This window comes from Barbus barbus (assembly GCF_936440315.1).
Source record: "Barbus barbus genome assembly, chromosome: 11".
NCBI classification, from domain to species: Eukaryota; Metazoa; Chordata; class Actinopteri; order Cypriniformes; family Cyprinidae; genus Barbus; species Barbus barbus.
Window position 1 is genome coordinate 21,272,098 of NC_136739.1, and position 22,741 is coordinate 21,294,838.

At 38.7% G+C, this 22,741-nt stretch overlaps 2 protein-coding genes across 7 annotated transcripts; both read right to left on the reverse strand.

The window, feature by feature from the left end:
- Nucleotides 1-352: 352 nt before the first annotated feature.
- On the reverse strand, nt 353-3,334 carry LOC306876924 (glutamine amidotransferase-like class 1 domain-containing protein 3, mitochondrial). Of its 2 annotated transcripts, none has more exons than XM_079428377.1 (7): nt 3,174-3,334; nt 2,529-2,581; nt 2,101-2,214; nt 1,806-1,925; nt 1,524-1,616; nt 1,238-1,394; nt 353-916 (listed from the first exon to the last, which is right to left on the reverse strand). In XM_079428377.1, exons 1-7 carry the CDS (start codon nt 3,288-3,290, stop codon nt 788-790), a joined length of 783 nt encoding a protein of 260 aa, XP_079284503.1. In that variant the 5' UTR covers nt 3,291-3,334; the 3' UTR covers nt 353-787. The 2 variants fall into 2 exon arrangements, with proteins under 2 accessions (XP_079284503.1, XP_079284504.1); XM_079428378.1 differs by having other exon boundaries at nt 360-916; nt 2,365-2,581; nt 3,174-3,294.
- Nucleotides 3,335-4,433: 1,099 nt separating this feature from the next.
- Nucleotides 4,434-20,614, reverse strand: LOC306877010 (interferon-induced GTP-binding protein Mx-like). Of its 5 annotated transcripts, none has more exons than XM_079428520.1 (13): nt 20,328-20,608; nt 19,036-19,116; nt 11,099-11,334; nt 10,837-10,974; nt 10,549-10,703; nt 10,136-10,274; nt 7,934-8,132; nt 7,453-7,531; nt 7,182-7,304; nt 6,541-6,682; nt 6,159-6,317; nt 5,614-5,918; nt 4,434-5,276 (listed from the first exon to the last, which is right to left on the reverse strand). In XM_079428520.1, exons 3-13 carry the CDS (start codon nt 11,319-11,321, stop codon nt 5,043-5,045), a joined length of 1,896 nt encoding a protein of 631 aa, XP_079284646.1. In that variant the 5' UTR covers nt 11,322-11,334; nt 19,036-19,116; nt 20,328-20,608; the 3' UTR covers nt 4,434-5,042. The 5 variants fall into 5 exon arrangements, with proteins under 5 accessions (XP_079284646.1, XP_079284647.1, XP_079284648.1 ...); XM_079428521.1 differs by having other exon boundaries at nt 18,969-19,116; nt 20,328-20,351; XM_079428522.1 differs by lacking the exon at nt 20,328-20,608 and adding an exon at nt 19,605-19,740 and having other exon boundaries at nt 18,969-19,116.
- Between the last annotated feature and the right edge of the window lie 2,127 nt (nt 20,615-22,741).

Here is a 22,741-nt window from a genome sequence, read left to right on the forward strand (position 1 = left end):
TGACTAGTAGACTAGTGATATGCTAGTGATATGCTAGTAACATTAGAAATATAATGACTGTAATATAACTTATGAAATATAATCTGATTTAAGAAATTTGACTTTTCAAAAACAAAGTGGTCTAGTGAAAACTTGCATTGTGGTCTAGTGGTAAACTGTGTCAAGTCGGGGGTATGCATCTTTGATGTTCAATTAATTCAAATGGCATCTAAAAAGCATTGGCAATTCAATTCTGAACACACAGCCCTGTCATACAGTTACAGAATCTAGATAATCTAGTAAATACTCCATTATATTATATATTAATGATTTTAAATGGAGAATGATAAATGACTACCCACTAACATTTTATAATTTTTAGAAAAATATTCACTTTATTCATCATTTCAAACTTCATATTTCAACACAGACTGTGTCTACTTTAAATGACATAAGGAGTTGTCAAGCTTTGAACTGGTTCTATTTTTTTAAACAACTGGTGAGTTTATCCTACATGGCAAGTTAAGGTTTTCAAGATTGAGAAAATCATGGAGCTACATGTAATTCACATGATCTTTTTTAAATACAGAGATTGCCCTCTGCTCTATATTCACCAAAATACCATTTAACACTGTAAGGCAGATATATGTTTGATTAGTAATGTCTTTTTTCAGTCTTGTTTTGCAAATCACTACAAATCACAGCAAGAAATAGCCTAGTCTTTATCATTTAAGCAGTGATACAGATCCTATATGACCGACGAGCTCTATGTAATAAACCTGAAAATACTGATATATTGGTTGAATTTTCACTTCCCGCTGAGCTTTAGGACATCTCTCACCATAGCACCAATCCCATCAAAAATCAAGTGCAACTTTGTTTCACACATGAAAGCAGGTGTGGTCACCACCTTGTTCTTCTTGTCCATATGGGCTTCGTGAGGGTCAAAGGTTAAGGGTAATTCAGACAAGCAAAAGAGAAGATAAATTTAAAATTTCATAATTATATCTCATTATTTAATATCATAGTATTTAGTCTTAATTTATATTTATATCAAAATTATGACTCTTTATGACTATTTAAATTTTATCATTTTATATTTCTGACTTTTTGACAAGACAAGACAAGACAAGACAAGACAAGACAAGACAAGACAAGACAAGAGAAGAGAAGAGAAGAGAAGAGAAGAGAAGAGAAGAGAAGAGAAGAGAAGAGAAGAGAAGAGAAGAGAAGAGAAGAGACTGTTCAGGTAGGATATGGTGACTTCTTTGACAGTATGTTTGGCTCCCAGTGCAGTGATGGCTTGAGCAGTACCAGCATATGGCCACTTCCCACCTTCTTCCTCCTCATGACCCACCGTCACATCCACACCAGGAAGAACTTTCGCCGCCAGCACTGGAGATATACAGCACAACCTGGTGACAAGAAGGCAAGTTGTTAGTGCTCTATAAGAAAACATGTCCATAAAGTCTGATTTGATTAATAAATAAAATAAAAGACCCAAAATCATGGGTCTATATAGATAGTAATATATAATAACTAACCCAATTGGCTTTCCTGCATTATGGAAGTCCTTTAAAACTCGCTCAACTTCCTTGTTCACCTTACAGTCCTTTCCATCAACAGCAAATGTTGACCTGATGATAGTAAAGAAGATAAAATACAGATAACAGAAGTAAAGACTAAAACAGAAATGTTAGTGACACATTTAAATACATCTAAAAGCAAAGAAGGTTATTGAAAAAGGTTTTAGTATTGGTTTTATCTTTTAATATTTTTTTCAAAAGACACAAGTCGGATTTATCACAATAATTCACATCACTCACAGGTTTTTAGCTGCACCAAAACCACCAGGAAAGATGACTGCATCATGATTACTGACATTCAGTTTTGCCAGGTCAGTGACGTTGCCCCTAGCGATACGTGCTGATTCTGATAAGACGTTCCTATATATAAAGAAAAGTTGAGCAAGTTGGATTATTAATATGTTCATGATGTTTCATAACACCTAAAATCATCAAGTACCAATACATTAAAGTGTACGGTTTTGCAGAGGTATATAATGGACTGTTTTGACACTGTAATCATTCTGAAATCAGAATTTCCTAAAGAACACTTCACCTTGACTCTTTCTCCACAGGCTGACCTTTGCCGTGGTCTATAACATGCATCTGAGACACATCTGGAGCAAACATCTGAACCTCTGCACCTCCCCGACTTAGATGCACAAGGATTCTACATACACAAACATAGAGCAACGCAAAGTATTCACAAAAATAAAAAGGTTTAATAGCACACATATCTAGGTTTCACTGAGCAGAAAATTCTGAAATATGACATTGTTTTTTTTTATTCTTAATATCAATAAATAGAAATAGAAACTACCTATTAGAGAACTTATTGAGTTTAGAGTAGAGAACCCCAAAAGTCAAACTTAGTATGAAGCCCATGCTGCAGCTGGTTCCTTGTTGGATGGATGTCCTTTATCAGGTTACAGGTTGTTGTGAACACACTGATTGGCTCAAGAAAGAAACTAGTATGGTACTCACGCTGATGCCTCGTGGATTTCAGTGCCATCATAGACACCACATCCTGACAACACCTAATAAGAGCAAAGATAAAGATACAGCTTTGCTGTCGGCATGTGTGTAGAAAACACCGGTTACATTGTTTCAATATATATTAAAATATTCATCAAACGGCTGTCTGGAATACACATTGTAACGTTACTCGAGTTGCTCGCTTTTCCTTCAAACAAACGCAACTGGTGCCATCTTGCGTCTCGTTTAGGGATTAACAACCGTTACATGATAACTTCAGTAGTAATCTATAGACAGTTGCAGTGTTCCTCCTGATTACCTGGTCAGGGTTTATTTTGAGATCATGACATAGTGACTCTACATTATCTCGTACACGTCAAATTAAAATGTTACTGATTTTTACTGTTTAATGCAAATGAGCAGACTAAAAACAGGGTAACGTGACCCTACCAAAACTGACAAATAACTACTTCTAATGCATAGTCAAAACTAACCTAAAACAATCACTCAAAGAAAAATGAAGAAATTGTTGATGAGACCTATTCATTTCACACAAGGCTGCTTTAAAATTGGACACTAATTATGTTTAGGTAATTAGGTAATACAGCGTCAATGACAGTCATGTGCAGCACCAGCATAAATAACTTTACTTACAACAGCGACTTTTGCGCCACTGCAGTTTGAAGTCGCATGAAACTGAGCAGCAGCGGTATATCTGAGGAGCGCCGGACGGGACAGAGAGCGCAGCGCAAACATGGTGCGGAGTGACATGAAGGAGGAGAGCGCGCTGAACCACGGTCTTCTTCAGAGTCACTGACATGAAGAACATAGACACATACCGCCACCTAACGTTTACTGTGCCAGTCTACATTGTGAATGTGGTGAAAGAAACTTGACAGTATTAATTATACATACAGTGTGATCGCGTTGATTAGTTTTATTTAATGACTACATAACAATCTTTCACAATTAGACATTTTTATTTTAAACAACAACTATAAAGAGCAAAGCATTAACTCAAATACTTCCCTGAACTAGTGCATTTTTACATATAAATGTCTCACATGAAAATTTGTGATATCTATATTCAAACAAATGTGACCTTTTCTCTAGTTACTATTACTCCAGTGGTTCTTATATGAATATTAAATTAGAGGTCACTAAATGATAAGTCAGGAATTTATTTATTTTTATTTTTTTGAGTGTAAAACAAAGCGTGGGACCGTTTCCAAGACATGACATGTTAAGTCAAGTTCACACTACACGACTTTACACGTCGGTAGATCGCTGTACCGTTCAGACTGCATGACTTGATTGTCTGTCTTTTAGTCGTCGTGGTGTTCACACGACTCTATTTAAATGATCTGCAATCAGGGGTTACACACTACACGAGCTGACAACAACTCTGTCACCCAACTACTCCATTCGGTCCCTTAAACCACCTTTTGTCATGAAAACACGCGAGAACTGACCGTTCGCAAAGAGCTTGATTGACAGGTGATCAGGCCAATCAGAACATGTATATTATGTGCCGCCGCTGTTAAATTGTCGGCTCGGGAAATATGTAAATGCGCATGCCCAGTAGCCGCAGCTGTCTAGCCTTCTAGCCTTAACCTCAAATCAGATAGGAGTAACGTGATTGCTTTGATCCTTCAGTCAACTCAGTTCCACGTTGCTTGGTAACCGACAGCAAATGACCAATTTTGTCCAAAAATATAACTAAGAACATAATATATTATTTTGGTAAATTAAATTAAATCTACAATAATCCATGTATAAATCATAAAACCTTGGCAAAGCAATTAGAATAATTAGAATAGCAATTAGCTCATTTCTAGAAATCAGTTTGTAGCCTGCTGTTGAAATGGCACCAGTATTGTCTGTATCTTTCTCAATGATCAGAACAAAATTATTCCATTAGTCTACTGTAGTTTTATTATTATTATTTTTAAAAAACAGTCTAAGACAGTAAGCAGAATAAAGAAAGCATATGTTTGATTAAGATTACAAGTACTTCCAAATAAACCAAAACCAGTGCATTCTTAGATATAAATGTCTTACATGAATACATTACAAATCAAAGGCAAATACAGTATAAATCAAACCAGGAACAATATGTTGAACAGAACAGCATCATAACTGGAAATGACGACAAATGATTTATTATTACAATAATTTAATATAATTGTTAAAGTTATATTAAAAAATATCAGCTTTACTATATTGTGACATAGGCTATTTCTGATTAAAACGGCTTTTCAAATAAGAAGAAAATTTTAAAATATATTCACCGATGAACTATTTTTACTATAAGACCAGTAACATGTAGGCTATTTAAAAAAAAAAAAAAAAAAAATGTGTCAACTTTGATTTCCTTCTGACTGTATACTAAAGGAAGAGTATTCATATTAAAGGAGCGAGTTTAGAAAAACTAAGAGGATTTTCCACCCACTATGACACTCCTTACAATTCTGAGCAAATGGACTCTGAAGCTTCTCAAACTGGTACAGCAACAACACACAATTACACAGAATGCACAAATTTGGACAGGACTTTGCCTGCACTCTTCAGGCGCTCCAATCGCTCTTTTAGTTCTTTCCTTTTACGTGCAACACCAGAATCTTCTCGGAGCAGGATTCCTGGATTGTTCCTTCCAATCATGGCAAGCATTGCATTCTGAAGCTGAGAGATGTACTGGTCCAGCATGTGGTACTGGACCATCAGTGGAATTTGGTTAGCCAGTCGGTCACAGGTAATCTACAAATACAAATTACATTCAAATTCAAACACAAAACTACTTGCACAAAAGTCAGTATTGTCACAACAAGGCTGCCACAAATAATGTCCTAGCTTGCATGCAAAAGATTAACTCATTCTTTATTCTTTAAAGGTATACTGTATTTATCTTTCAGAGTTTTTTTTTTTTCTCTCTACTGTTCCACATAAAGACTAGAAGACAATTTGGAAACAATCTTTACTTTTTTGCAATTCTGTTAGGTGCCACTAGTGGCATAGATTGCATACTTCACACTTTAACATTACTTACTTCTAGGTACAGTATATGTATCATTTTATGAATGTAACAAACGATTACCGTGAAATAGGCAGTGAGATGCTGTGCCATCTCACGTACATCTGCACTGACAAGTGAAGACTTTGACCCAAAATTATGACTTGATGGGAAGATTTTTTGTTTTACAACATCTAGCTGGCGACTGTAGAGAACATCTTGAGAGTAAACAATCTTCTCCATCTTGAATTGAGAACGTATTTTCTCTTCAGATTTCTGAAATTGCTCTTCGAGAAAATCTTCAATTGGATCTTTTGCTGCCCTCAACAGGTTAGAGAAGGCATTAAAATGAGAGTTCACGGTATGGTCCACACAGTTGTGAATGATGTCTGTAAACAAGAGACAAGTAAACAGAATCAAGGTGTCAGAGTCAAGGTGAAAAGCATCATTATACATGAATACTTTCCTTTGATTTTATGCATCCTCTTTTTGAAGGAAAGTTTTTATTTTTATTGTACAGTAGTAGCAAATTATGTTTATATACTGTGCATTAAAATTGTAGGGAAAAATCTAAATTGAGGGCACTGTAAACGATTAAACCATGCTCTTGGCCATCATCAAACTCTCACCGGTGATGTCTTTTAGGAGCTTTAAAGCAGGCTCCTCTAGCTCCTCAATGTGTTTCTTGACAATGTTCTCAAAGGTTCTATAGTTCACAAATCCAGGAAGCTCCTTTCCTCTGCGATTCTTAACATACTCTTCTACCTCATCTCTGAGGGTTTCCTCCGCTAAAGAGAAAAGACAGAAAAAATCATGAAGAATACAGTCATAATACATGCAACAAAAGAATTCAATCCAAATTGTATATACCAAAAAAATAGAAATGACAAACAACAAACAAACCCATCAGTATACAATTTCATGACTTGTGGGTGGGGCCTCCAATATTTGCAGTACATCCCTGTATAAAGGAATTAGTTCTATAATGCTACATTTTTATTATAAACTCACTTTTAATGGTTTTTGCATCTAGGGTTTGTTTCCATTTTCCAAATTCCTGCCTGCTTTTGGTGAAGACCCTCACGTCTGAGTTGTTTAGATCTTCCTCTGCTCTCTTTACTCCTTCAAGGGCATCATTGAACTGACGAATTTTCTGCAGAGCACAAAGTATAATGCAGTTATGAATTTAAGTCAAGTCAAGTCTGCTTTATTGTCAATTCTTCCACATGTACAGCACATACATACAGAGAATTGAAATTGCGTTACTCTCAGACCCTTGGTGCATACAGTAAACATTAAACACTGACAGTAGACCTTCTAATACAGATAAATACAGTTTAAACATATGTACATACAACTATACAGATATACAAACGAGGACATTGTAGAAAAATAAAGAGAGAGATGGATAAAGTGGCATAAGGCACATGGCAGATAGAGTGCAAACCAGTTAAATAAAACAAAACTGTGCAGATATGTCTATGTGTGTATATTTACTAAAAAAGGCACATAAAAATAAGTGTGTGTGTGTGTGTATTTTCTTTACCATAATGAATTTATGAATTCAAAAAAGGCACATTTTTCAAACACTGCTAGAAATATTGCTACAAATAAAATGTTTTTCTTTTCTTTTTCTTTTTTGTTTTTTTTACCATAATCAGAAAATTGCTCTGCTCGTTTTCATCTAAAGGAACTCCATCTCCCAGTGCTTTAAGATCCTCAGATGTCTTCTCTAATTTCTCATCCAGTTGATGCTGTAACTGCGGCAGCGTTTTCTAAAAGTAAAATACATGGAAATTTAATCTAGAAATTTGCATCCTATTCTGACATCTGTTATAATTATACATTTTATATTGATTATTGTCATAGACTCTGTTCTGTGTCAATGTTTTTGCTGTATGTCATGTAACTTTGCATACGCACAGTGATGTGTTGAACCAATTCTTTTGTGAGTCTTTCTGCAAGAAGGGGTATTGTAGCTTTTCCATCCTCAAGAAGAGACCTGAAGGAAAAGAACGAATTTGAAAAGTGACAAAGTAGTTGTTAGGAGTACTGCAGAATTTTGCATAGCTTATGTGAAACACTAACAATACTCACTACCACATATATCGCTTGCCTACATATTATCACCCTATTGTTGTTCTTTTTTGTTTTTTCCACAGACATGACATTGTGTTACACATTATGAGAGAACATAACATTCTGCATGCATTTTAATTAGTGGGGTATATAAAATATACACAGTGTCTGAAAATTAGCTATACTAAATTATAAAATTAGATGAATGTCATGATGACCTCTATACTAGAATATATTTCATAAACATTTTGCCTGCATAACAATATAGTTTTTTTCCTTCCACAGACATTCAATAGTTTGTGTTATAATTCTAAGAAAGACTTGCCTGAAATGAGAATGTTCATCAAAAAAACGTCTTTCTTTATCTAGAGCTTTGATCAGATCAAGCTTCTCATTGATGTCTTGCTGGCCTCGGCACTTCACAATCATGTAGCCCTTCTTCAGAGATATTACTTGATTATTGACCGTTTTGACCACCATCTCCTCCATGCCTTTGTCCACCAAGTCTGGCTTAGTCAGAATACCTGCATGCATAAAGATTTGTTTTATTTAAAGATGCAAACTCCTTACCTTTCACTGCTTTCAGTGACAACTCACTTTTTTGATATGTCACCTATTTGATTTGCTTAGATCCAATGAGAAGGTGTTTTTATGGAGGGGGGGGGGGGTAAATACAGAAGGGTAAATACAGAACTGCAGACAGTTGCATACATTGTTTAGTCTAGTCTTAAAACGTTAATCTTTTTTTTTTCTTAAAGACTGGTCACAACTTTTTTTTTAAATTCAGTTATGAAAAAGTAGAATGATCTATTTGAATTTGAAAAGATTACCCCTTAGCAACTGCTAGTTGGTCAAAATTCTTAAGACCGTCTTAACATGATGGCTAATTTTATGCAACTTGCCCCTGGTTGTTTCAATAAGTATTTTCTTTACTCAAAACTATGAGGTCTGAGATGTGGGAACAGTGAAGAGAGAGGGCAAACATTTTGCGTTTTAAGTCATCATTGCTGTCTAATCAGCCAATATTGTCTTTAAAAGCCTGTATAGCACATCATCGAGGAGACAAGGAAGTCATCCAACAAACAATTTATTAGGCCGGTGCAGGGCAGGAACAGGGAGGAGCTAAGGAAGGCCTCCAGGGCGGGTCAGGGGACTCCGGTGGTCAGGGCGGGTCAGCCGTGACCCTAGCCGGCTTTGCCATGGGTACATGCCCCCCCCCCCCCCTCCAAAAAAAAAATCCTGGGGAAATCTAAGTGCCCCCCAGTGCACTTGAGGAACGGGCCCTGGAGCTGGGCTCCAACACATACCCTCATACGCCACCAGTAATCCCAAGGGCACATGTGCATCCGCCGGCGGACTTGATTTAGCCGCGGATGGTGGCGGGCTTGAGGGAGCCCTGAATAGCAGCTCTGATATCGACGCAGACGGTGGCAGGCTTGCATGAGCCGCGAACTGTGGCGAGCTTGGGTGGCTCGCGAACAGCGGCGGGCTTGAGTGGGGAACGGCTGACGGGCTGATTCTGGATCGGGGCTGGACATTCTCCAGACACCGGAGGATCCTTCTCAGACCTTCCCTAGCTCAGTCCTGTGGTGTCTGGGAGGTCCACGGGGTGATGGTAATTTGCCCCGATCCAGAACAGGGAGTTGAGGGTAGCGTCGTCCAGAGCCGTTTTCGTGGCTAGCCCTCAGAACTCCCAGGCGTACACCACAAATGGGAGATCTCTGCAGGCTAGAGCTGAGAAACAATCGCGGTTTCCATAGCCGCGGAGGGGAAAACAAACTGGAAACAAAAAAAAACACGGAAAACAAAACAGGGGGAAAAAGGCGCCGCTCACTTCTTTTTGAGGTCTGCTGTTCTGCCACGTTCACTGGAGACCGAGAACGAGAAGACAAGGAAATCTTCCAACAAACAGCATTTATTAAACCAATCGCTTGAACACAGAGCGCGTCGGAAACATAAAGCACACAAATGACATATAACAGCAGACAAAAACCAAGGTAGAACACAGGACTTATAAAGACAGGGAAATCAAAGGAGCAAACGAGAAGATTAATGAACTCAGGTGAAAAGTGTGAACGATGATTAACTAATGAATGAACACAGGAAACTGACCAAATAAGGAAAACCAGGAAACAAAACGGGAGCATACATGTGACAATAACATGGGATTTTGACCAAATATATTCAATCTTGATTTTTGTAAAATGTTGCAACAATATGTTAAAAATGTTTTTGTGTGTGTGTGTGTGTGTGTGTGCGTGCGTGTGTGTGAGAGAGAAAAATTACAGTTTTGGACATACAAGGTAATAAAAGGTAATAAGGTAACTACAAATGAGCATGGAAAGCAAATATCTTTAAAAGAAATTCTGTGTGGAGCATGCCCCCGATCTGCGCATTGCTCTTACCTTTTTCGCCCTTACCTGTTTGCATCTCTGTTTATTGTATTATTATGTCACAAAGCAAGATAAACTACCAGACAATACTTATTAACATATTCAGTGAGCAGCCTATCTAAAATGTTGCATACCCAGGGTCCTTTGTCCAGCTGAATCAATTCTGAAGGCCATCTGCAGAGCCTCAGTGGTGGCGATGTCAATGTTCGCAGGCACCACAACCAAGCTGATGGTCTCTTGTCTTTTAATGAACTTTTCAATGAGATCTTTTATCTGTAACAGCAAACCAAAATTACTGATGTTGAAGGGATAGACTTATAACAGATAATATAAATACTTTTTGGTTTAAATTGTGATACACTTTCAATACAAATAGCACAGACCAAATCATACTATTATTTTAAATCCCCATTACCGTAATACTGACATATACCTCTCTTATAAATCATCTGCACCACATTGCCTAATCGTTAGTTTTTATTATATTTGCAAATTTACTAAGTACCTTAAACATTTCTAAGCATGTTCATGCAAAACTGTATCTTACTTGTTTCTCTATGTCTTTTGGCTGGTTTCCAGTGGCAACTCTGGCAATGCCTGGCAAGTCGATGAGTGTGAGGTCAGGAACATCACTGGACTGGATCTCCAGAGTGATCATCTCATGACTGATCCCTTCACCCTCTCCAGCCAATACTGTCTGAGCTACAAAACAATACAATGTCACAATCATCCCATCACTGATAAAACAGTTAATTCAACTATAATAAAATCTAGACGGTATTAAAGACCTTAATAAACTGTATATTAATACAGTTAAATGTGGAATAACACAAACCATTTAAGACAGCATTCTCTACATCTGCTGGGTCTTTTAGTTTTTTTTTTTGGTCCTTATATGACAACAATCCACGCCAGGTAGCATCCTTTGTAACCTTCATCAGTTTCAGCACTAGGGGACATCGTGTTACAATACCTATTTAACATTAGATGGTTAGCTCAGATATAGTGAGACATGAGTGATACTGACAAGGAAGGAAAGGGGGGAAAAAAATATTTATATTCTAGCCTTTAGGGTTTGTACAGACTATGGTTTGTACCTGTTCCTCTAGGCAGGGCCACTCCAGATAGGGCTTCCAGCACTGAACTCTTTCCTGAGCTCTGGTCACCTATGACAGCAATAGCTGGCAGGTTCAAGTCTTTTTCAACACCTAAAGACCTCAGAGAGTCCACTAGGTCGATGCATGGACGCACCTTCTCTTCATAATGCTGGTTCAGACCACTGGTTTTATTTCCCCTCTTTGAAGTACCATGTGGAGACATGTCTGAATTCTGTCTGCAAAATATGACCAAGAGCCAGAGTTTAATAACCATTTTAAAATAAAGTGGAACATCTGGATTCATTAACAGCACCATGAATAGAAGCAGGTTGTTTCACAAATGCTTAAATTTCGGTTTTATTACATCTGAAACACCACGGTGTGGGGGCTTTTTTTCTTTTCTTTTTATGCTGCATTCATTGTTACTCTTTTGCATTTCTAATCTCACTCCAGAATCACTCAGAGTGGTGTTTCTCAGTGAGTGCTGCAAATATTAATATTTTGTATTTGCAACTGCTTTTTATCACTTTATTAGGAGCACTACAATTATTAAAATGTGTTATTTTACTGAACAAACATTTAGAAGTTAATTTTAAAATGCAAATTATTGAAAATCCAACTAAAGCTCTGTAAACACTTGCATTTTTACAACACATATACAGTGCCCTCCAAAAGTATTGGAGCAGTAAAGACAAAATTGCTCTGTTGGCTGTGGAGTCAAGACATTTACAAATATGATTAAAAGATGAATATGAGACAAAACTACAGAATGTCACATTTTATTATTGGGTGATTCAACACATAGATGTTTTACCAGCTAAGAAGTTCAGCACTTTTAGAGTTTCATCCCTCTATCTGATGTGAGCATAAGTATTGGAACAGTTGCCTCACAGGTCTTTCTAAGTGATCAGCTGTGTCCTGTTGCATTAATTCTTCAGATATTAAAAGCAGGGAATGTGTCGTATCAGTTATATCCATTACTTCTGCATTCTGAATCTTGCATTCGATGATGACACACACAAACCAGGATGAAGATGAGGGAGCTGACTTTAAAATAAAAGCAAGCAATTTGGATGCTAAAATAAAAGAGGGAGTCAGTTAGAGCTCTAGCAAAAACAAAGGGCATGGAGAAATCAAGAGTTTGGAAACCACCAGTGACATCAGCAACCAACAACGACCTGATCAGCTGAGAAAATAACAGTAGTTGATGACAGACAAATCATAAAAGCTGTGAAAATGAATCCTAAAAGACGTGTCTGTAAAATCACCAACAACTTCCAGAAAGCTGGGGTGATGCTCTGACAATCTACTGTCCTCAGGAGACTTTGACACAGAATTACAGATGCTACACAGCAAGATGCAAACCTCTGACCAGCACCAAAAATAGAAAGGCAAGATTAGAGTTTGCAAAGGTGAGCCTGAAGAGTTTTGGAACTGTGTTTATGGACCGATGAGGCAAAGATGAACCTTTATCTAAGTGATGGGAAAGCAAAAATGTGGAGAAAAAAAGGGAACTGCAATGATCCCAAGCATACAGCCTCATCTGTAAAGCATGATGGAGGTGGTGTCATGGCATGGGCATATATGGCTGCCTCTGGAACAGGCCCTCTCAACTTTACTGATGACTTAATGTATGATGACAGTAGCAGAATGAATTTGGAAGGGTACAAAACCATCTTGCCTACCAATATTCAAGAAAATGCCACCAGATTCAATGGGAAGTGCTTCATATTGCATCAGGACAATGACCCAAAACACCCTGCCAGTTCAGTCAAGGGCAAAGAAATGGAAAGTCTTAGATTGCCCAAGTCAATCTCCAGATTTAAATCCGATTGAAGATGAATTTCACCAGCTGGAGAGGAGAGTAAAGGCAGAAACTCCCCAAAACAAGGAACAATTGGAATTGGCTGCATTAAAGTCTGGAAAAAGCATTTCTGGTGATGTCTATGGGTCACAGACTCACTGCTGTGATTGTGCGCAAGGGACCTGCAACTAAACAAAACCTTTTAATCTTTTATATCTGCCTTATGTTCAACTGTCCCAATACTTATGCTCACATCAATGAGTGGGATGAACTCTAAAAGTGCTGTTCTTTTTATTTGGTAAAACATATATGTTGAAACGGCTAATAATAAAATGTAAACAAAAGTTCTACACTCGTGTCTTCACACCCACTTGAACACTTGGGCTAAACACAGTAAATATACGTCATGTAAGTAGACAAGTAGTCAAGTGCAAAGACTGCAAGTGTGGCATTTGGACAGTCCCAAATCTTTGAGCTCATTCTGCACAGCTTCTCCAGAGCTGCTGCATGAGCTATTTCACGATTGGACTAGATTCACATATTTGTTTGTTTGTTGTTTTTTTGGACGACTTTAATTCCATTAATACTCACAGATACAGTAAAAATTAATTTAATGTAATATTAATCATATATTGTGTCGCATTTATCAAAAGTGATACAAAATATAGACCCCACTTTATTGGTATTTATTGGTAATACGCTGTAATAAACCAACAAAAATTAATGAATGAAGTGTTTGTTACTTCATTAAAACGTCTCAAACGTCTATGTATCTGACAAATGTTACTTCTATTCCACTTCTTCTGTAAGAAAGTACACAAACCGCGTGAGCTTCACTGGTGGAGGAAGAAAGGGCTTCACTTTCCTTATTTGCGTATCCTCGTTTCCTTTAGGCCCTGTCCCAAATGGCACCCTAAACCCTCACGGCCTTCCTCTGAGTCTGCACTTTCGTGATGTAATGCCACTTTGACTGTCGGGTAGAAGTCTGCTGCAGAGCTCACCCCAGTGCGGGCTTGGCAGAAGTGCGTATTGAGGGCGCATATAGCGGCCGCTGAGGGGGCACTCATGAGCACCCTTTTGAACGCTAAAATGACGAATGGGACACCCTACGGCAGGGGTGTCAAACTCAGTTCCTGGAGGGCCGCAGCCCTGCAGAGTTTAGTTCCAACCCTGCTCCAACTCACATACCATGTAGTTTTCAAATAAGCCTTAATGACTTGATTAGCTGGATCAGGTGTTGTTAATTAGGGTTTGCACTTAAACTGTGCAGGGCTGTGGCCCTCCAGGAACTGAGTTTGACACCCCTGCCCTACGGTCTCGTGGACTTAATGTACACGTGCACGCAGCGGCCATTGTAACTTCGCAAGACCGGAAGTGCATATAAACCCTGCTTCCCAATGTTCATACCATCCATCCTAAATAGTATGTGATATTACAATAAGTGTGTCCCAAAGCATAGTATGTTGAAAAGAGTATGCCAAAAGTCCCCGGATGGTCTACTATTTCAGGTCGATTTTTGAAGTGTGGATCCGTGCACACTCTAATGGCTAAAATTGCCCACAATCCATTGCGCTTTGGCGAAGGATTCGGTCCAGAACTACAAACACGAATAAAACGTGTTAGAAAAACTACAAACGTGGCGGATGCGTGCGATCGACGGTTAGGTAGAGAGGTTTGAGTTACTAATAATCAACATTTAACCTGGTAAAAATTGTTGCTTATTATTGGTGTCCGTGTTACTTTTATAAACATCCATTTGGTCGTTAATGGATGCTCGTAGTTGGTCGTAGCTTTCCCGTAGCTCAAATAGTAGCGCATGGCGCTAGCAACGCTAAGGTCATGGGTTCGATTCCCAGGGAAAGCAAGAGCTGATCAAATGTAAAAACTGTAACTTGAATGCAATGTAAGTCGCTTATAGTCTAGTAGCCAGCCCATAGAGCCCCATTATGAACACGGAAATGTTGAGTACACCAAAGTTTTATTGCAGAAATGTGAAGTATGGGTCCCCAGCATACAGAAACTGCTAGATGCTAATTTGCATATGTTGAGCAATTTGGACAATTAGCATAATTAGCATTATTAGCTTAATCGTCCATTTTGGCCACATATTTTGCACTGTATGGCCAATTTCTACAATATGTGAGTGGTTTTAGAGGATGCTGATTTCATTTCTGGCATTTTCAGACTTCAAAATGGTAATTCTATAACAAATTTTGATAAATTTAGACATTTTTTATTCATTTCTGACAAACTTTTAGGTTATTTTCATGGTAAACACAATATTCTCACATTTCAGAATCACAAGAACTCTTGCTCTTTGATGTGAATGTTGATAACCTCAATTTGTTTACATTTCTTGAGGTCCGGTCATGTTTTTATGCAAATAAGCTGTAGCAGTGAGCTGTTGTAGTTATAGTCTAGTTTTAAAGTCAAAATTCACCTTGCAAATATTTTTATATTCTTATATCGCCTTAATATTCGTACAAAAGTCAGTCAAGGGATTTAATGTTGACATTTTAATGTTGGCATTACTTATGTTTCCACATTAAGATAAAAGGTGGACAGAGTTATAATGACAGTATTGTTCAGTACATTGTGAATTTCTATTCAGATCCATTTTGTGGGTGAATCTGGTGTTCTGAAATTAGTTACCATAATTTAAAATTGTTGTATTCTTCTTTTTTAAAAATTCAGACTTCTTGCGATTTCCAGTCTGCAATCCCCAGCCACCAGATGTTGTCATTGTGGATGCATCCCAGCTCATTTATCACGTGGTTTGGCCATCGTCTGGGACAGTGGCAGATCTTGCAGCCAGCATGGGACGTCGGCTTAATTGTTACGACACCCAAACTTTTGTCATCTTTGACAGATATTTGCAGGTGTCTGCCAAGGACCATGAGAGACATAGAAGAGCAGGAGAGAGCTCCACAGAGTACAAGCTCTCATTGACTACACCTCTACCTAGTCGAGACAAAGTCTTGAAAAACAAGCACAACAAACAAAGGCTGAGCGAACTCCTGTGTACTTTCAATGTAGGAAGTAAGATCATGATGGTCAGTAAAGCTGACAGCATTGACACTCATGATGAGGCCAATATATCACTTATATCTTACATGTTAGATGCTGTCAGACATGGGGCTTCAACTGTTCACATTCTCAGTGATGACACAGATGTCTTTGTGCTTATGGTTTATTGGTGTTGGAAGGCTGGTATCACAACTAACCTACAGATGGAAAAATGGAATGGCACTGTTCTCAGCATAAATGCAACTGCAGAGAATCTGGGTGACCAATGTGGTTCCATTCTGGCCATGCATGCTCTTTCGGGATGTGATACCACCTCATATCCTGTCGGGAAGGGGAAGGTGTCTGCACTCAAGGCCATGAGAGTCGTACCTGGTAAGCTTCTCCACTGTATTGGAGAGACAGAAGCCACGGATTTACAGATCACAAAAGCAACAAGGGCTTTCTTTCTGGCTCTGTACAATCAGAGGAACTCTGTAACCTTGGATGGAGCCCGGTATGAAATTTACCAAAAGCGCAAAAGGCCCCCAGCACTGAAGGCACTACCTCCTACAGAGCGCAATATGCGCCTTCATGGAAGACGTGCCCACCTACAGGTGCTGCTATGGAAAGCAGCTGACCAGCCTGATCCACCGGCTGTGGATATCACCTTGTTTGGATGGGACAAGAAGATGGGTCTAAAGGAAGGAGAGGAACTGATTATGCCCACCCAGGATTCAAGTCCAGTTGCTCCTCCTGCTTTGTTAGATGTTGTCAGCTGTGGTTGCAAAGCCGGGTTGAAACCTTGCACATCAGCTAAGTGCAGCTGTGCAGCTGCAGGTCTGGCCTGTACCAGTTATTGTTCCTGCAAAGGCAATGATGGTATATGCTGCAACATACTTACACAACACCAAGAACACAAAGAGAGGGATGAAGGGTCTGGAGAAGATGATGACAGAACAGAAGAGGATAGTGAAGATGACGAGGCTGCGTTTTGTTAATTAATTGTGAGGCATAGCAGTTTGCCTGAAGGTGGTAGCCAGTGTGTGCTTTGTGTGGTGCGGAGGTGAGGCCCTCTTGGTTAGTCTTGCGGGCTGACCCGGGTTGCCCAGACTCAGTTTTAACTCTTGCGTTTGGCGGAGTTTTAACTGGGTCCTCGTTGGATCTTGCGACTTGCGGACCAACCTGGACAGCCCTTCTACCATTCTGGCATGGCCCTATAGCGACTTGCGGGGCCTGTCTTGTATGGCATGTATATATTGAATATTTACATGTTTGGCGTGGTGCGAAGGTGAAGCCCTCTTGGTTAGCCTTGCGTCTGGCGGGCTGACCCGGGTTGCCCAGATTCAGTTTTAACTCTTGCGCCTGGCGAAGTTTTAATTGGGTCCCCGTTGGATCTTGCGACTTGCGGACCAACCTGGGCAGCCCTTCTGCCATTCGGCCGTTGCCCTAGCGACTTGCAGGGCCTGTCTTATATGGCATGTATATAGTGTATATTTGTACATAGTTCGTTGATCACACATGGTGATGGGCTTAGGTGATGTCATCTCATTGGGTGTCTTAAAGAGCTACCCCATTAATATGTATCGTACAGTTGCAGGATCCAAGTTATGTCAAATACCCGCATTGCTTTTTCATCCAGAAATGCATAACATTCAGCCTAACAAAGATTCATTGTTTATCCAAAAAGCAATTTTGAATCTACACCCTGAAAACAATGCATCAACATTCACAAGAGCACTCATGATTCTGAAATATTTTGTTTACCATAAAAATAACCTAAAATGATGACTGAAAGTAATCAAAATTTGCCTAAATAAATCAAAATATGTACTAAAATTAGCTCTTTGAAATCTGAAAATGCCAGAAATGAAATCAGCATCCTCTAAAACCTCTAAAACCACTCACATATTGTAGAAATTGACCATTCAGTGCAAAATATGTGGTCAAAATGGACGATTACGCTAATAATGCTAATTATGCAAATTATGCAAATTGCTCAACATATGCAAATTAGCATCCGGTAGTTTCTGTATGCTGGGCACCCATACTTCACATTTCTGCAATAAAACTTTGGTGTACTCAACATTTCCGGGTTCACCTACTTGGCTACTAGACTATTAGGATAAAAGCGTCTGCTAAATGCATAAATGTAAATGTAAACTTTTAAATGCATCATTATGCAGAAGATATGAGCAGAGCTCTACGCATGAAAGACCCGCGACTGGCAGATCAACGAGCTACTTCTTTTCTCTCTAATACGGTAGAAAGTTAAATGAAATGAAATGTGGAGGATGTTAACAGTGACAAGATGATTGACAGACCAGTTTACAGTGACCAGGTGCGTGTAACAGATAAGACAGAGTGGTCTGGTAAAGACGCAGTTGTCTGACGTGATAGTATGCCCCAAAGCTAGCCTACTCTTCTACTACACACTCAAAAGTGTGAACTTTTTCTTCTCCAAAAGAGTAGGGGAGAGCGGGGTAAGTTGTCACATGGGTAAGTTGTCACACTGTTCATAACTCCAAGACTAGAGGTTCTATCTCAAAAATCAAATAGCCACTTTGTTTGACTTCTTCTTCTATAGTCAACTTCCTGTTCACATGTGGTCAAGAGCACTCTAATCTGAGGTTAGCACAATTTTCTTATTTTTCGGCTTTAAAAGTAAAAAAATTGCACTTTAAATTTTATGCAATACAACTTTGTTAGGTATGAATGTTAAAAATTATTATTTTGCACAAAATAGAGGAGACAATAACGTGTCTTTTGATACTTTAGCTGACGTGCTATGTTGAGCTAACCTTGAGATTTAGCCAACATTAGCACACATGTCAGTTTGGGGCAAGTTGTCTCGATGACTTTGGGGCAAGTCGTCACATGTGACAACTTGCCCCAGTACAAATAAACACATAGAACTGCAACCCCCTTGAACATTCAAGCTGGCTTAGGGTGACTGGGGTTCAACCTTACAACAGAGATGTATTTCTGGAAACCAAGTTTGCACCATCTTACGTCACAGATCGCCCCATTCAGAACCCTGCCCTGCCAGGCCCCAGCACCAACCTGTCAGATCCCAGCACCAACTCTGCGCTGCCTAGTTATGCTTCTGCTATGACCAGCTCACCCTTACCCAGCAATGCTATTGCTGACAGCGGGCTACCAACTCCAGAGGACATCCGGCCATATCCAAAAGCTGGCCCCCGAAAACCAGCTAGCAAAGGAAGAAAACGACGCAAATCAGCAATTCTTAATGACACGCCAGTGAAGCAGCAACTACAAATAGAAAAGAATAAGGCTGAATCTAGCAAAAAGCTGTTTGAAAAGAAAGGGAAGCGAGGGGGGGAACACTCTGTGTGGAGCCATTTTCAAACAGTCGTCCAAAAGAGACCTGGGTAAAATGTGTAAAATGCAACAAATGTGCCCATGATGCTTGCACCTCAGGCCAGGCAATTTATGTGTGCCAGAATTGTGACTCTGAAGATGAGTCTCATTAGTCAGATACAGGGCATCTGCTTTGTTCAGAGTTAAACATGTTAAGTTAAGCGAGTTACCTGCAGCATTCCATTCAGTTATCATAGATCTATGTGCAAGCCTGCATGCATTATGCATACACCCATTCACTTACACGCACGGACTCATTATAGCGATGCACACACTACATGTGAAAAAGTCTCACTCAGACTGCTCCCAAAGTCTCACCAAAAATCATCCCAATCGACTCTTATGCTGTTTACTCCTCCTTCACCATGTTTTTGTTCGTTTCGTTTATTATTTTATGCAATCCAAAACTCCGCGCTCCCTATCTCTCCATTCAAATTCTCCCTTCCCGGTCTCCCGGAAATCAGCCGTCATTTGTCGACGGAGCGCAAGAAATTACCGTAATAAGCCATATATTGCCGAAAAGCGCGTATTGTGTGCTGTCAGGAGCAATTTATTGTGATCGTGCAAACGGTTGAAGAGTTATGGTAACATGAATACAGCTTGGTTTATTGTGTCGTCGCCGACACAGCCGGTTTTAAAGGGATAGGTACTAGTATCTAATGAATGAGTACTAGCCTATCATTTAAAAAGGTGGGCTACTATAGCTAAACAATAAGCAGCTAAAGAATAAGCAGTAGCTAATGAATAAGTACTTAATGGAAAAGATACTAGTATCTAAAAAATAAGTAGTAGCATAAAAATAGAAAGCCCTCTAACCTACGGTTTATAGGTTAAATGTTAGACCGGCTTGCCATAAATCTTGTTAATGCGATTTTGCTCCAGCAATATGCGATGCGACATTCATTTTAAATGATTGTTATTATTATAACTTAATTTAACATGAACATGCTCAGCGTGAAAGACAAATTCTTTTTTATTCTTATAGGGTTTTGTAATTCAGTCTAAATACTCTACATCAAAGAGAGAAGGAAGCATACTCACTCAGTTCAGCTACTGCACTGCTGTGAGATGCGCTGAAATACTATAGATAAGAGGCTAGACTGTTTCGGTTTCATTTCATTTGAAACTGCAGAACGTACAGAGAATGTTAGTATAAAGACACCGCTACCATTTGTTAGGTTTCACATTCTTCTTACTTAAGTTTCAGTTTACTTGATCCTTTTAAGCCCTTCAGATGGAACAGGAAATATTAGAATAGACACAGTGCTTTCTAAAGTTTATTGCGCAATCGACATGAGAGACGGACTCTATAATCAAGTCACGTGAATGCGAGGGGCAACGACCTCCTCCTACTAACAAATTTTTTTTTTTTAGATATTTAATAGGTACTTTTCAATTACATCCCATTGCTATATCATATAGGTTATTTTCTTAAGGAATTAATATAGCCTAAAGCACACAGTTGCCAACTCGCGAGACAAATAAGCAACCGCAACTTCAAAAACAAGCCCAAAATTCTTTAGATGATTTATTATCATCAATATTATTGTACCTCTGTCATTTGTTACCGCCTCTTGTGTCCATATTTGGTTTGTTTGCTGTCCTTGTTAAATGTAATCATTAGTTAATTCTTGTCCAGACGTGTTTGTCTCGTTATGATTTACCTGTGTATTTATAGTCCTGTCTGTTCAGTTTGATTTCGTCTGGTCTACTCGTTACTCCCCAGTGTCTGTGTTTGTGTCTGTCTTGCCTTGTCCTGCCATGTCTTGATGTCTTCATTAAATACATATATTTGAGTTTACATCAAGCTCTTGTGCTTTTTTAAGGAGAAAAGCACAAGAGCTTCAAAGGGGAGCTGTAACATCAGACACATAGTTATAGCCTAAAACATATAGGGGTCATTCTTGGGCCATCAATGTGGCAATATTTGTTTTTAATTAATTATAAAGAATTCCAAGCACCACAAAACTGCTTGTCCTCACAACCATATACAGAGGGAAATCGTTTTATTTTGAGGTCAAAAACAGGGTTTTCTACCAATTAAAATAAAATAATGTATACATAACCATCAAATAAATGACAAAAAAAGATAAGTCATCAAGCTGTCATTTATGTGCATTCGTGAAGTCAAAAGGTAATCTAATAATGTGGTCTTAAGTTTAAATGTTAAAAATAAATACATTTACATATTGCCATACCAGGCTATTCGAACCAAATGTATTTACTCAATATTAGGATATGACTACTTGCTTTTTATTACAGCCCGTGATAATTAATACATTACAAAAACATTGTAAAAATTAGGCTAAAAGAAAGTCATCACACTCCTCTCTCTACGTCTACTTCTATCATCGCTTGGATTACAGCGTCATGCGCCTTCATTTTGAATGTGATTTTTCTCCAATGAGGGGCGGAACATATGGCAAATTACGCTACGGCACTTTTATATTATTCAATTATTGCACTGGTTGTCAGACAGAGTGTCAATTAATTCGATGGAGAATACGGCGAACATGAATAAAGAAACGAAGTTGCTTGTCAGATTTCCCTAACAAGCAACCATGTTTTTTTAAATAAGCCCAAAAAACCGCAACCCGCGACCAGGGATTTTTTCAACCAACTTTACAAAAAAAGAAGCCCAAAGTCGCTTATAATACGCGGACTTGGCAACTGTGGTAAAGAACAAAGAACTTGTTTGACTAGTTTAACCATATTGACAATGAAGGCGTTCATACAAGTAATAAACCAGAACGCAGTGGCGGCTGGTGAAAAATATTTTAGGTGGGGCTGTTTGTGCGGGGGGTCTGGGGGCTCCTCCCCTAGAAAAATTTTAATTTCATAGATGTGATTTCCTGCATTCTAGTGCATTTTAGGCCACCCATGTCCCTTGCTTATACCAATAAAATAACTCAAACCAGTCAATACCAATGGTCTAAAAAGACAATATTATTTGAACTGCCATGTAGAAATCAACAGTTTCACAGGTAATGATAATGAACAAGTTGCATGTTTATTATGCTCCGTGTCCAGATAGAAAAAGTGCAAACGCATAACGATAAATTATTAGAGGAAATACAACAATCTAGTTCTTTAATCAATCCCCAGCTGTAGACTACATATCTTTAAAGTTCACTGTAGACAAATTGGATAATGGATAACAGTCTGTGTTGATACTAGAGAAAGAGAGAAGGCTCTCAAAGAAAGGGTGGGACAACATTCTTGAAGAACACCAAGTATGAGAAGAAAAATTATTTTAACATTTTAACTAGTATGAAACACAGTAATCCAGCTCAGAACTTCGAAACAAAAAAAGCAAAGCAAACATACAGTTACATTCCTATTGAGATCACTATTTTAATGGCAAATGTGTGTGAAACGTGGTGTGTGACTGTGAGTGAGAGAGAGAGACTGAGTGAGTAAGAGAATGACAGCATAAAAATGAATACGCTATATTC